The following is a 14454-nucleotide window of genomic DNA, read 5'->3' on the forward strand; positions in this document are numbered from 1 at the left end:
CTCTCTCTCTCTCTCTCTCTCTCTCTCTCTCTCTCTCTCTCTCTCTCTCTCTCTGTGTGTGTGTGTGTGTGTGTGTGTGTGTGTGTGAACTCATATGAATGTACAGTTGTGCATCTCCTTATGGGGAAGTGGAGACTGAGTAGAACAGTTATCAGTTCCATGCTCACAGCCCTTTGACAGGGCCTTTTGCTGTCCTGTAGCTTTCCTTTTGAGCTAGGTAGGCTTGCTGGACAGAAAATCCTGGGAATTTGCCTACCTCCTTCCTCCAATACTGTAGTTACAGGCACACAGAGACATGCTTATCAGATATCTAGGGATCAAAAATTGCTATTATTTTGCAAACTGCAAACTTCTATACCATCTAAGACACTAAGTTATTATTCCTTTGTCTCTTACACTTTCTATATCAAAATAATGTTTAAGGTGAATATTTTCTAATTGTTGTAATACCAATCTTACATTCCAAATAATGTGTTACTTAAGCCTGTCACAGAGTATCAGCTAAAGCTGATATCTGACATCACGTTGTCTGTGCTATTTTCTTGCAACACATCACAGTTTTCAAAGGGAGCAAGGTGGGGGGGGGTGGATTTTTGTAGTATTTAGTGATCTGGTTCTCAAATCCTTCTTCATTTGACAGGAGCTATGTAGTAAATACCGTACCCAGCTAAGAAATGGGAGGCTCCCCTGCACCAGAAAGAATGAACCCACTGAGAGCCTGGATGGGAAGATTTATAAAAGCACCTGCTCCATGTGTGAGACCTTCTTGTGAGTACAGCTGCAGTACTGTTCAGTGCCAAATGTAGGGGTGGCTTACTCCAGGACATTAATAACAATGCCCATCTTTCTTTGTGCAGAGTTTGGGGGACATACTATTATCAAGCTACACACTGGCAGTACTTCCTTTCTGATGCTTTAGCGTTCTGATATTTAAATTATCATCATGGTAATGTCATGTGCTAATACCAGATATCCCCAGAGTTGATGATAGAAAAGCCCTGGATCATAATTTCTTTATGTTAATAAGTCACTGCCATGACTAACACAAATATAGAGTCATTGGATAATAACAAGCTGAAATTTGTCAATACCAATCATTTTCTAGTTGTTTTCTGGGAAGAAAGATAAATCATTATTCATCAAAACAAAGGGACAGATTTATTTGGTGATTTATGATGGCATTAATGTTTTGATTTTTAAGCCATGTTAAAAAGAAGAACAACAATGTAGAGGAGAGTATTCACTAACCTTTCGATGACCAAGATAAGTTTGTAGAGGCACAGAAGTAATAGGATATTCTACCTGAGATTTTTTTCTGTTAAAGAACCTATGCATTGGTGTTAGAAATAATTCTTGCTCATCTGTCTCTTGCAGCCAGCAAGAAGCAAAGGAAAAGGCAGCTGGTTTCAGAGCAAAGGCTAAACGAGAAGTTAAGGTACTTATCCTGGGATAGTCAAAATACAATGGAAAGGTCAAATTTTGCTATTTTGCTGTAAACATCACACACAGAGTTATTGAAGACCTGGCTTGAAGGGAATGTAAGGGTTATATAGTCTAGAAGTTGACAAGACTTTTTCCTTATTGTATATTTAAATTAGCTTACAAGCAGTATGCTTCCATGAGACATTAATCATGCATCCTTAGTTTTATATAATTGTCTAGCCACCAAATCCTGTCCTTAGTAACCAGAGAGTATATTATTTAATTTTGTGGTCATGCAACCTCTGTCACTACTACCAACTCTGTAGTTGTAACTATAAAAATAGAATTACAAACACATTAGTGTGTCTAGATTCTCTTGGAATTTTATTCACAAACATCAGGGTCATGGGAGGTGGGTGGCCAAACTTTGATCATAATACACAACTTCATGTTTATGTGATTCTCAGATTGTGTAATAAAAATTTAAGTCTATAGAAAAAGAATATCTTGATTGCAAAATTGATGTTTTATTAGTATTAGCACCCATATTTCAAAGTTCTTACAAAGAGGAATAGAATTTTAATGTAGCGATCCGGACACCCAAATCCCACATTCTTCCTCAAACATTTTTGCTTTACTTTTTCTGTTTGTCAACTTTGGGGGGAAATGTTTAAAATGCATCATCCCTTAGAAATATTTTTGTTTGTTCAGAATGACTAACTCAAGATAACTTACTACAGTTGGGACTAATTTCTCTGCATCCATCAAAGATCACTAGCACTAAAATCAAATCTCTGAAGAACCGCTGAATTTCCAATCCTTTAGGATTGTTTGCTTACAATTGAATTGCAAGCAACTGTGAATCCAAAATGCGAGTGGTTTAAGTTTCCAACGTCTTCAAGAGACACTCTTTCAGTATAATGCAGGTCTTACCTTCACATTAGCTTCAGCAGACAAGATGTATTGCTTACTGTATTCCTAATTATGATCAGCTAAGTGATCTAAGTGATCAGGCAATGAACACAGAAAAAGAAGATCCAGGTAAAAAAATATATTCTCTTATTCTTATTGCATTTTAAATTGAGATGAGGATTTTAAGAGAAAAACAAAGTCACTCTTAGCTGCATTTACAAGCAAATATTGCCTACACACTGACCATTATTTAAATCGTGAAGGATATTCTTATTTCCATTTTTATAGATGAGACATTTTGACTAAGGAATGGCAAGAACCCTCATTTGAGCTTCCTTGCTAGGAAACTGGAATTCTAACAATACGGCATAGGCCTTGAACAGAGTAGTACTTGTCAGGCCATACTTGGGAATGTATTCCACACTCCCCAGGAAAGGAAGAGAATCAGTGCAACAGGTCATGTCAAACTCATGCCATAAACAGAAAATCTGTAGTGTCTGGGTATATACAGCATTTGAAAGAGAATATTCAGAGACATGAGAGACCCAGCTCTTTTAAGATACAGGTGCTTTGGTGTTATGGTTGTGTCTACTCCTGTCCCTACTCAGCTAGGAGTAAGTCAAGAAACAACTCTGCAACTGTAGCACTTAAAAATACTGAAAAGATACTTGTAGAACAAAGAGTAAGATTCACCAAATTCCAGCTACTCTCTCCAGCCTCAGTAGGAAGTCTCTAGAGAAGAGAAGGGTTGACTTGATCAGAGAATGAAAAAAACAGTATCTGAAAGGGAAAGGCTGAGCTGGTAGGCCCACCAAGACATTGAGAATCATGAAAAAGAAACAGCTTGTGTAGAAGCTCTAAGATATGGAATTGTTTCCAGATGAGAATCTACAAGTGACAATTGGTCTTACACAGTACTTCTGAGATGGTTAAGCAGATTACGTCTGTCAGTGCTGAGCTAGGGATAGAGGTTGCCAAAGTCAATTATTTTAGTAAACTGACTTAAACAGTTGTTGAAGGGGAAAAGATTTTTTTCAAATATTGGGAAAAATCTAATTTGGAAGAAGAAAAATATTCCTGTTTTTTTTCTAAAAATAAAAAAAAATACTCTTCATATATTGGTCTCAAGGAGCATACTCATTGTCTTTTATTAACTTAGGAAGATAAACCTTAAATAAAGGAATTTTATAAGATTTGTTAGGGTTCTTTTCCAATATTTCTCAAAGTAGTTCTGTAGCTAACTTGTTGCAGCTATCTGGTAGAAATTCCTTTAGGGATGAACCATCTTGATGGAAATGGAATAGCTGCATGTCTTACTAGATTTTTCAAAATCTAAAAATTGCAAATTATTTTTATTATGTATAATGTAGAAGTGATCAAGAAAGTAGAAAGAAATGATAGAGGAACTTTGAGGTTTTCTTCAGAGTATGAAAGTGTTTGATTTTATGATATGTATATTCTTTAATTGCATTATGACAGAATAACAAATAAACTCCTGAGGTAAGATTATGCCTAAATCCTCAGAAAATGTAGTTTAAAGGCAGTGCGATGACTCAGCGATTAGAAGTTCTTGACACCAAGCCTGGCAATATGAGTCCAGTTCCCATGAAATACATGGTGGAAGAGGATAGCTGACTCCTGTAAGTTATCCTCAGAGGTTCACCATGTACACACATGCATACACATTAAAGAAATAATAAATGTAAACAATATATAAAGGTAAAGTCCAGTTTACTAAGTGAATTTTACACACATGTGGATCCAGGGCTCAATTTTAAAGTGGATGAACCAATAAAGCCTTTTATATGTCCTGTGTGTTTGCTAGGAACTGAACAATAAAATCACAAGAGGAGAAAATCCTTTGGTCATTTTTAATTTTCTCTTCCAAGAAGTGCCAAATAAGAAGCCAACAAAATGCTATCAAAGAAAATATTTAGACCCTTGTAATTCTCTTCTTTTAGGTTGATTGCAGTGAATTTTTGACTCTTTTAAAAGGTGGAAAACTTTATTGCACACGAGAGAATGATCCTGTGCGTGGCCCGGATGGCAAGACCCATGGCAACAAGTGTGCCATGTGCAAGGCTGTCTTGTAAGTATGACACACAATGAAGCTACTACTGTGAATGAGGATATGGGGAGAGGCAATGGGCCTGAATGCAGACTTATATAGTACTGCGTGTGAGAAATGCATAATGTAGCTCTTACTGTGATTCAGGAGATTGGGAGAGGCAACAAACCTATAGACTTACACATATAGAATATTGTATATGATAGACACACAAGGCGGTCTGCACTGTGAGTTAGGAGAATGGGAAGGCAACAAACATTCAGACTACACATGAGACACACATTGTAGTTCCAACAGGCAGTCTACACATAGGGAAAGGCAACATGCCTATAGACTTACAAATATAAAATATTGTATATAAGAGATACAAAATGCTGTTTCTATTGGGAGTTGAGAGAGAAAGAGAGAAACAAGTATGTAGAATATACATACATAATATTATATATGAGAGGTACACAAGGTAATTCCTACTGTGAGTCAGGAGAGTGGGAGAAGCAACAATCCTGCAGACTTACATATATGTATATGTACATATGTATAAAATGTTGTATATGAAAGCCCCTACTGTAAGTTGGAAGAGTGATAGAAACAAGAAGCATTCAGATTTACACATATATAATATTATGAAACACACAATTCAGTTCTTAAAATGACTTGAGAGAGTGGAAAAGGTAACAAGCATGCAAACTTACACATATGTAATATTGTGAAACACACAAATACAGTTCCTATTATGAGTGAGAAAAGTAGGAAAGGGAATAATTGAGATAGAAATACACACATGCAATACTGAACATGATATTACTTGCTTGAGAAAGAAAGTATATTCAGGTAGACCTCTCATCATCTCCAATATTTATAATTCTAGAAACAGACAATATACTACTAAATTATTGCATTTTTATTAGTTCTCAGTAGATAACTCTATATTTCCTTCTAACCTTTTATCCATTGTCAAATAGATCTCTTCTATGATTTATCTTACAATTCCATGTAGGAAGAAAATACATAGGTTTTATTGATCATTCTGTGTTCCAGGAAATACCATATTTCAGGAAAACATATTGAATGCATCACTCAAAGTTTAGAACTACATCTAAAATATGCAAATCATTCAAGAGACATTTACTAAGCGCCGATAATAATCAGTGTATGTGATTAATCAAAAGTGAATGAGACATTTTTCAGAAATCATGCAATTGCGGTTCTTAAACCTTTGCCACTAACAGCCTCTTTTCACTAAGAAAATTTTATTGTGTCTCTGGGTATGTAAAATAAATATGCAAATCAAACACTTGTAATTATCATAAAGAACTTTAAATAGAATGATTAGTTGCCATTTTAAGTAGAGAAAAATCATAGGAATGGATGATATTATTAAACTATAAATTAAGAATTAGATCTTGGACGAATAGTTCTTACTGTAGGACACAAAACATTTTCCATTTTTTTCAAAATTGATAATATTTTGATTTTGTAATCATTAATGCTGAGAATGCAGTTTTGCATAAATATTGAATATTAAATCACAAAGTACACTTGAAGTCTTTTCAGAAATTGGTGGAAATTATTTTCTAATCTGAAGACAAAATTTATTTGAAAATTGTTTTATGAAATACAAGTCAGCATCTCATAGAGTAATTTCTAAAATCAAACTTTAATATAGTGCAATCAAAACATTAACTTGTTTGCTCTATCTATGCTGAAAGTGTTGGTAGGAGATAATTGAAAGTCATTAGTTTCCATAATTAAGTCATTATCTTCCAGTAAAAACATAAAAATTTTAATGTACAAAAAATTTAAAGCACTGCAGTTTATAACCTGTAAGAGTTTTGAACATGAGTTGAGATAGTAGGCTATTTTCTATGGTATTGAGTGGCTGACAATTCACACAGTGGAACATGTTTGAAGTTAATGCTGCAGTGAAGCATAATGCAGTATGGGTAATGTTGAGGATTTGTTGACATCTTCATTGGGAATTAATTTTTGACCATCACATATTCAGAAATCTTTAATGTTGCCAAATATTTTATACACTCGCATTCACATACTTGACAACTATGGGCTACATGCAGTCTACCAGCTGTTGTCTGAATATAAGGTAATGAAATACAAAGCAGGGATTGTTAAAGAAAAGCAGTGCTGGTAACTGGCTTTGGTAATTCTGTGAATGGACAGCTAATAGAAAGTTTTAGGTGGAAATAGACCTGAATCTTATAATTGGGGTAAGATTGTATCAATGACAGGTCCTTTGACAAAACAGAATTGCATAAGGTCTAAATTAAGAGAGTTGTGGTATGTAAGAAACAAACACTTAGTAGTTAGGACTTTACCAATTTTTGAGTGTCAAACCAAGGATTTTGATGTCTGTTCTATGTATAGTGAGGGATGCAGAAACGTTTCAGTTAGGAGAGGAAATGATAGAAATATGATTCATTTAGGAAAGAGCAAACAGCAGTGATCAATAGAAGGAAAAGAAGGAAAAGTCTAACAATGAATGGTACTGATGTGACGGCATTGATGGGCAGCCATTATCCAGTGGGGAGGTGGGGCAGGTAGAAAGAGGAAAAAGACACAAGTGGTCAAGGTGAAGGCAGGTGATGATAGGGAGTTATTAATGGGCAACACGTGCAAGCTGGAAGAAAGAATACAGTTGCAAGTGATTTGGGTGTTTTGTTTTCGAAAAGCAAAAAAATATAGGAGGAAGATCATACTTGCTAAAAACTGACTATATTTGAGTCTTCTTGTACATGGAAAAGATTTTAAGAAATAAAGCTTAAAGTCCTGAACAACCATTTAGGAAATTCCAATTAGCTGGCAGTTAAGTATATGTTTTCTGAGTACTATAAAAACTTCGTCAAGTACAAGACTCCAAACATTCCGTCTGGGGTATTTTCGAGAAGAGAGCCTATAACAGATGTTAAACAAACACTGATAACCAATCTAGACCCAATTGAGGTGTTTGATAGGTTCATAGAAATGTGGTCTTCCTTCAGTAAACTATCGTTCCTTCACTTTCTAACTTTCAGCGAGAAAGAAAACGAAGAAAGAAAGAGGAAAGAAGGGGAAAATCAGAGAATCTCTGCAGGGCAGAGCTCCAGCGGTGCGAAGGCTAAGGTGAGACTTATTCCTGACTTCCACTAACAGAGTGGGCTAAACTTATTACAGTGGGATTGTGCCACGGCGCAAAGTCAAGGGTACTGCAGGGGTGCAGAAACCAAACAAGTCCTTGGAAGAATCGTCTTCCACTTCAGACTGTCCAGTCAGGTCAAGGCATTACCACTTCCTGCTACTCCGTGACTCTTGGTTTCTTTAGATCTGGAAGTAATTAAAGGCCCAGTCTCCTGGCCCATTGTTAGCACTCTAGTCCTTGTGGTAATATTCATGCTCATCGTCTTCACTTTCTTTCACTATTTTTTATTATTGTGGATGAAGCTACGTCTTTGAATTAACTTTTCTACTCTCCAAGGCAGGACAGTATGATAAAACAGAGCAGATTGTGGATTCAGTACAATTGGCCTCTTACCATATGGACTTGTGAAACTTTGAATAAATTACCTCATCTCTCTTATCCCAATGTTCTTTTAAAGAGATAGAGGAAAATAATTTAGTTACCTTGAGAACATTTGAGATATTTTACAGCACCAGCATGTCACTATTGTATGAGATACAGCATCATTTCATGAGATTTCTGTTGCCAATTCACCTATTTTATAGCCTTGGAGAAACCAAGGCCATCTCTTTTCTCCCAAATATACTACCTGCAATAAAATCTGTCTTTTCTGTTTCGTTATAACATGCTTTAGGACGATGGATTGTCTCTCTTAGAAAGTAGATATGTTCAGGCTGGTTGTCTGTCATCTCCAGTGGAACCTGTCTGATGAACATGTTGCCTTATTCTGGAGCAGGAGTTATAAATAATGCCTAAATAAAAAAAAAGGAAAAACTTTCATTGAAAATACATCTGAACAAGGAGATATGTAGATTTGGTCTTTGGTATACAGTTTTCTGACCTTTGATCTGTGCTATCAGGCCTTAAGCACTTTATAATTTCCCTGTGTAAATAAAGCTACGAAAACTTGCCCTTTATAATTAGAATATAGAAGAATGTAGCCCTGTCTCCTTTTTCTGTGGACAACAACCCAAGGTGATCAAATATTTACAAGGGTGAAAGGAAATGTGTTTGTGATGCTGATCACTCCATGAACTCAGTAATAGCACAATAGACTGAATAACTATGTGGCCTGCTCTCTTCTTCCTTTTCAGTACGAATGTGCTCAATATTGGGAACGCATGAAAAATGGAGAACTCAGCTGTACTCGAGAGAGTGAACCTGTACGTGGTGCCGATGGGAAATCATACAACAATGAATGCGTCATGTGTAAAGAGCTACTGTAAGTGCTTTTCATGTCAAGTGTGTCTAAAAGACAGCCAGACATTTCTTCTCAATGAAAGACATTTTTTCTTTTCCATGACTCCCTCCATAAACTTTCTTTGCATTAACCCCCGATGGTCTTTTTGTTTCTTATATCTCCTAAGCAGCATAAGGCCAAGGGGATCAGTTAATTAAAGTGACTGATAGTCCTCTGTCATTGTAGTTCTGTGACCTCTAAATGTCATCAGTATAGGAAGTTATCCCTTTCCTTAACCTAGTGAGATTTAGTGATGATCACTTGGAATAGCTGGACAGTGTTTAAGACAGCTGACTTCTTGTCAGTTAACATACTCAGTTACAGAAACAGGAGATGGTTACTTCTATTTATTTTCCCTTTGTGAATCTTTTCAGAGTATTTTATGACATAGTTCAGCTACTTTGATTCATCTCATTAGGGTCACTAACACAATTGCTGCTAGTCCAATTTATAAACTGAAATAATCCTAAGTAACCATGAACATCTTATGGATGCTTTTAGTTGTGGTATTTAATTGGTATGTGATTAATAAATAACTAGTTTCTACCTCCCATCCACAAGGTATAATTCATGCATTCTTCACTTTTCTGAAGGCTAGGTGATGAACTCTTACCAAAATGCTGACATTCTCATAATGAGAAAAGTGAAATTTGTTTTCTGAAAAGTCTCATGAAGAATGGACTTGAGGGCTCTAGATAGAGTCCAGTTTTTCTGTACATAAGCCTAGAGCATGTTCTGTGTTATTATCATGTGTAACATATATTGTTGTTGGGAGATCTGATGCTGGCTGACCAGTGGCCTTCATAGATCTCTGCCTCTGTCTTCCCATTGCTGGGTTATAAGCATCTGCCACCAACCTCTGCTTTTGATATGAGTACTGAAGATTTGAACTCTGGTCTTCATGTCTGTGAGGCAACAATCTACCAATTCTCCAGGCAATTACTAAAGGTTTCAGACAAGAGGAATGACTATACTTATAATTTCTCCATGCTATGTCATTATAGGTACCCACTATTTTAAATAATTAACTTTGTTTAAAAATTATGACTTGCATTTCTTTGATTTTTTTATTTCTCTATTACTTTATTAAAAATCTATTTGGGCCATACTATAAGAAATAATAATATGATGATTTTTTTTATCTCAAAATCATGGAACACTGCTCTAGGAATGTGAACTAAGAGTAGCGATGAGTTGGAATACTAACTGTAAAGATTGTTGTCAAATGATTTGATAATGTGTTTTTTGTTGAAGGGACTCTTAGCCTACTATGTTAGTAACAGAAGTAGCTGTGGCTCTCAAAGAATAAGTACAAGAGGTGCCCCCAGGCCCCTTCATCCTTTCATTTGTGTCAACAATATGTCTAACCACCCTTTCTCTCATAGGCAAAGAGAATTGGATGAAAAAAATAAAAATTCTGCCTCAAGATCGAATGGGACTAGATCAGAAAAAAAGGTGAGGCATTGCTGAAGTTTGGATGGGACATTTTGTTTTAAGCCATCAAAAATGTGGGATGAGATTATCCACATGGTCAGTGGAAATCTTTCTTTTAGGATATCAGAGCTAACTTGGGATTTTATAATGCTGCTATAAAGTTACTACAGAAAATGGCTCACAGTAACACAAGCTATTGCCCTTCATTCCTGGAGACCAGAGGTTTAAAATGACCCCACTAAAATCAAGGTTTTGGTGGAGTTGTGTTCCTTTGTGGAAGCTCCAGAGTAGGATGTTTCTTCATCCTATTGACTTCTAGGAACTACCTGCCCTCATTGGTTTGAGGCCCTTTCAGCCAGCATGCTTATTCAATCTGACTATCCTTCTGATACCAATTCCTTGGCTTGAATATAATAAACTTTTGTGATTATAATGAGTCCCCTCCATTACTCCTGAATAGTGTCCCTACTTCAAATACAACTGATTGGTACTCTTAATTCTGCATTTAGCCATAATTGATAAAGCAACATATTTACAAACTCTAGAACTTAGGATATGAATGATGTACTTAGTCCTGGCTACCTCAGCATGGTTAAGTGACTATCAGACTTTCAAGTGGAAATCTTTGTGAGATACTATATAAACACATTTCTGATTGTTTTTCCTGTTTTCCTTTCAGGATGTGTGTGATGAGTTTAGAAGTCAAATGAAAAATGGAAAACTCCTCTGCACTCGGGAAAGCGACCCTACCCGAGGTCCAGATGGCAAGACTCATGGCAATAAGTGTGCCATGTGCAAAGAAAGACTGTAAGTGTTTTTCAAAACAGAGGTTTGGCTGGGAGTCTGGATAGTGTAATAATCACATTGCAGCAGTTTGAGCAGAACAGCAACCGTTTTAGAAGTGAGTCCTATAACCAATGAGGTATTTATTCACATTAGTAGAAATGTTTCTTTCAATTCCTTCACTCAGGGAAAGAGAAGCTGCTGAAAAGAAAAAGAAAGAGGATGAAGACAAGAGAAACACGGGGGAAAACAAGAGCGATAAGGAGGTAACATTTCAGACATATTAACATATGAAGTTGGGGGTTCGTGTTATGGAGAGTTGAGTGATGGCTGGAAGCTAGCATGGAATTACCTGTCAGACAATGAGCTTTATTAATAGATATGCACCCATGGGAGTCAGGGTTGGGCCATGATGAACTAGGTGAATTTTATGAGGGATGATCCCTCATGTCAGAGACAATATAACAGGACCATGAAGTATGAGAAAGCTATAGACATTCTAAAACCAACCCATTAAGTTACAAAGTTAGTTTACAGAGAAAAGCTACATCAGACAGCATGAGAGAGATACTTGACTGAGGGAAAGAACAACAACAAAAAAATAGACCATGAAAGCCAGAGAGGTAGAGAGAGCTCTAAGGTTTGGGGAGCCTGGCCATAGCTCAAAGCTAGTTTCAGGAGAGGCATCAGAATTGTCTGGCTGGAGTGACACAAATAAGAGCATTTATGTGCAAGTTTTTGCCATAGGCCTAGGAGACAGTGTGCAGAAATAAAGAAGCACATATTTTACACATTTATTTTTGCCTCCAAAAAAGGAAAGGCCAGAGTAACCTCAGGTATGGTAGATACCAGAACCATCAAGAGAGGTATGGCCTGACCTCTGATCTCCTAGACTCCATGACTTAGTGTAATGACTATCTTAAAGCCACAAGCCCCCTAACAGGTTCGTTGTAAAGGGAATTCATTTAACTACTATTATTTTGAAATCTCCATTCTCTCTCAAAATTTGATAGTAAACAAAAAACGATATGGCTAGCTCTATTAAAAATATAGCATATCACTCTAAGCCCTCAAAACAATACTAACCCAGGAACCAGCAACAATTATCAAAGCGTTGTGACTACTTACTCAGTGACTATCACTTGAAGCTTTAAAACTCAACTGGGCCAGGGGAAGGGGCTGGGCTTGGGAGTCTGGGAGGAAAAGAAAAGCACCAAAATTTCAATCAAGGAAACAAGTAAATTTGGACTGTGTATGGTAACCTCTCGAAATGGCTCTTGACTGCCACCTAGTGTTGTTTGGGGCTTTGATAGTGCTCACCTGTTCATAAGGACAGCACAGAATATTCATTATTTTACAGCATATCTCACTAAACTATGAAATTCAATTAGAAAGACAAAGTTGTAATTCTCTCTGAATATAAATTATTGCTTTGAATTGTGTCAAAAGAGAGATATAGATTTCTTTATGAGTGCAAATCAAAACAAGATTTGAAAACTCTTATGTCTAAACAGTTCACATACATACACACAATATCTTGTGAATTGTTTAATTTTACATCTAAGAAAAGCTCAAGAGACAAAACTACACACAAACAAGATCAGGAGATCAATTTCCCAAAGATGGCAGTAAGCTAAACATGAGCGCCACTATTCATATGTATGTGTGCAGTACTGTGAGCATCTGGAAAAGAAAATAATTCTAGCTAATGTTTGCGAGACACATAAAACAGTGATCAGATGTTCAACTCCAGAGATAATTTTACAGTGATAAGATGTTCAACTCCAGAGATAATTTTAAGAATTCAGTCTATTAAAAATGCGTGTGATTGTCTGTGGGTGGACAAAAGCAACTCTCAGTCACTATCAGTATTTTAAAGATGGCATCTCCAAAGGTCTCTTTGCCATTAAGGGAAGTTCAAGGTAAAAATCTCATGGGAACGGTTCCTTTGACGATGTTTTAAGTTTTTTTTTTTATAGAAAAGACAGTATTATATTCTTATAAATGGACTTTGTTCTCCATCATGTAAAAGTAGAGGTAAAAATGAGGAAAGTCTAAAGTAGGTTCCTTGTCACAAATCCATTATTAATTTGATTATTTAATTTTTCTGAGCCTTTTATAAAATGTAAAATGAGAATAATGGATGCACATCACATGAGCCAACATGTAATGCACATGATAGAAAATATCTTTAAGACATGATTATGTAGGCAAGCTGATTTAGGAGGTAATGGCATTTGCCACCATGCCTGGAACTCTGAGTTGGATCCCTGGAATTCACAGATTGAAATGAGAGAACCAGCCAGGTGAATATTTTCAGTTCATTCTATATTTTCATTTGCTCTCTTGGTTGTTTGCTTGGTTGTTTGCTTGATTGGTTTTGGAGACAGGGTTTCTCTGTGTAGGTGTGGCTATCCTGGAACTTGCTTTGTAGACCAGGCTGGCCTGGAAATCGCAGCAATCCACCTGCCTCTGCCTCTGAGTGTATAATGCCACCATCATTTCTGTATTTTGTATAGTGAGTACAGCTGCAGACAGGCAGATCCGAGACACAGATTCACAATGTGTACAAATGAGGTGAGCTGTCTTATGCAGAAAGGGAATTCCAATGAAGACAAATTAATTAAATCTAAGTCCATCCATGAAATATCATTTTCTGTATTTTCCTCCAATTATTATGAGTCCGTACCTCACTACCATGGTTCTTTCAGATGGTTAACGTTTAGAGTGAGTCAGGGATCTGCCTCTTACTCTCTCACTATCCTAGCGCTGTTAGATGATAAATTTTAGGCTACAGCAGCAATATGTTTCCCTGTCCTCTTGTCAGGATCAATGCCATGAATTCCGGAGCATGCAGCTAGATGGAAGGCTGATCTGCACCAGAGAAAATGATCCCATTCAAGGCCCAGATGGCAAGACTCATGTTAACAAGTGTGCCATGTGTCAGATGATATTGTAAGTGAAGAAGCTTACCAATGAGTTTAATCAATCAGTTTGTTGCCAGAAAGGAATTTCTGTCACTTAAAGACATTTAGTTTCATACATTATACATAAAGACATCCTCATTTATAAAAGTACAGTTGATTTTCAAAGTACTCAATGAGAAACTATTGTTTTAAACAAGAAACACAACCATACTTGAGGCTACTATGGTGGTACATTTCCAAGTCAGTGTCCTTTAAAGAAAGGAGTTTAGGCACTGATGAGAGTCATGTATTTCACAGAAATGCAGTTCATCTTGAATGTTGAAATAACCACAATGACCATACATACAGTTTTGGTGGAGATTCAAAGAGATAATATTTTCTAAAATGTTCTTAAACTTTGGAGAATCATAACTGTGTGAAGAACAAATAAAACTGAAAGTTTAAGTGGAATACAACTGTAAAGCATCACAAGAAGAGAAATGAAGCTATTGTCTAT

At 36.4% G+C, this 14454-nt stretch overlaps 1 protein-coding gene across 1 annotated transcript in view; it reads left to right on the top strand.

Moving 5' to 3' along the window:
* Nucleotides 1–14454, top strand: part of Spink5 (serine peptidase inhibitor, Kazal type 5) — a 59116-nt gene that overhangs the window by 35460 nt on the left and 9202 nt on the right. The window contains exons 17-25 of the mRNA XM_028777198.1: nt 641–768; nt 1375–1435; nt 4296–4423; nt 7432–7519; nt 8669–8796; nt 10200–10269; nt 10928–11055; nt 11219–11297; nt 13859–13986. Coding sequence (XP_028633031.1) covers nt 641–768; nt 1375–1435; nt 4296–4423; nt 7432–7519; nt 8669–8796; nt 10200–10269; nt 10928–11055; nt 11219–11297; nt 13859–13986 — 938 coding nt within the window. The remainder of the gene's footprint in view (nt 1–640; nt 769–1374; nt 1436–4295; nt 4424–7431; nt 7520–8668; nt 8797–10199; nt 10270–10927; nt 11056–11218; nt 11298–13858; nt 13987–14454) is intronic.

The sequence above is a fragment of the Grammomys surdaster genome, unplaced genomic scaffold (genome assembly GCF_004785775.1).
Source record: "Grammomys surdaster isolate TR1022 unplaced genomic scaffold, NIH_TR_1.0 278, whole genome shotgun sequence".
Classification (NCBI taxonomy): Eukaryota; Metazoa; Chordata; class Mammalia; order Rodentia; family Muridae; genus Grammomys; species Grammomys surdaster.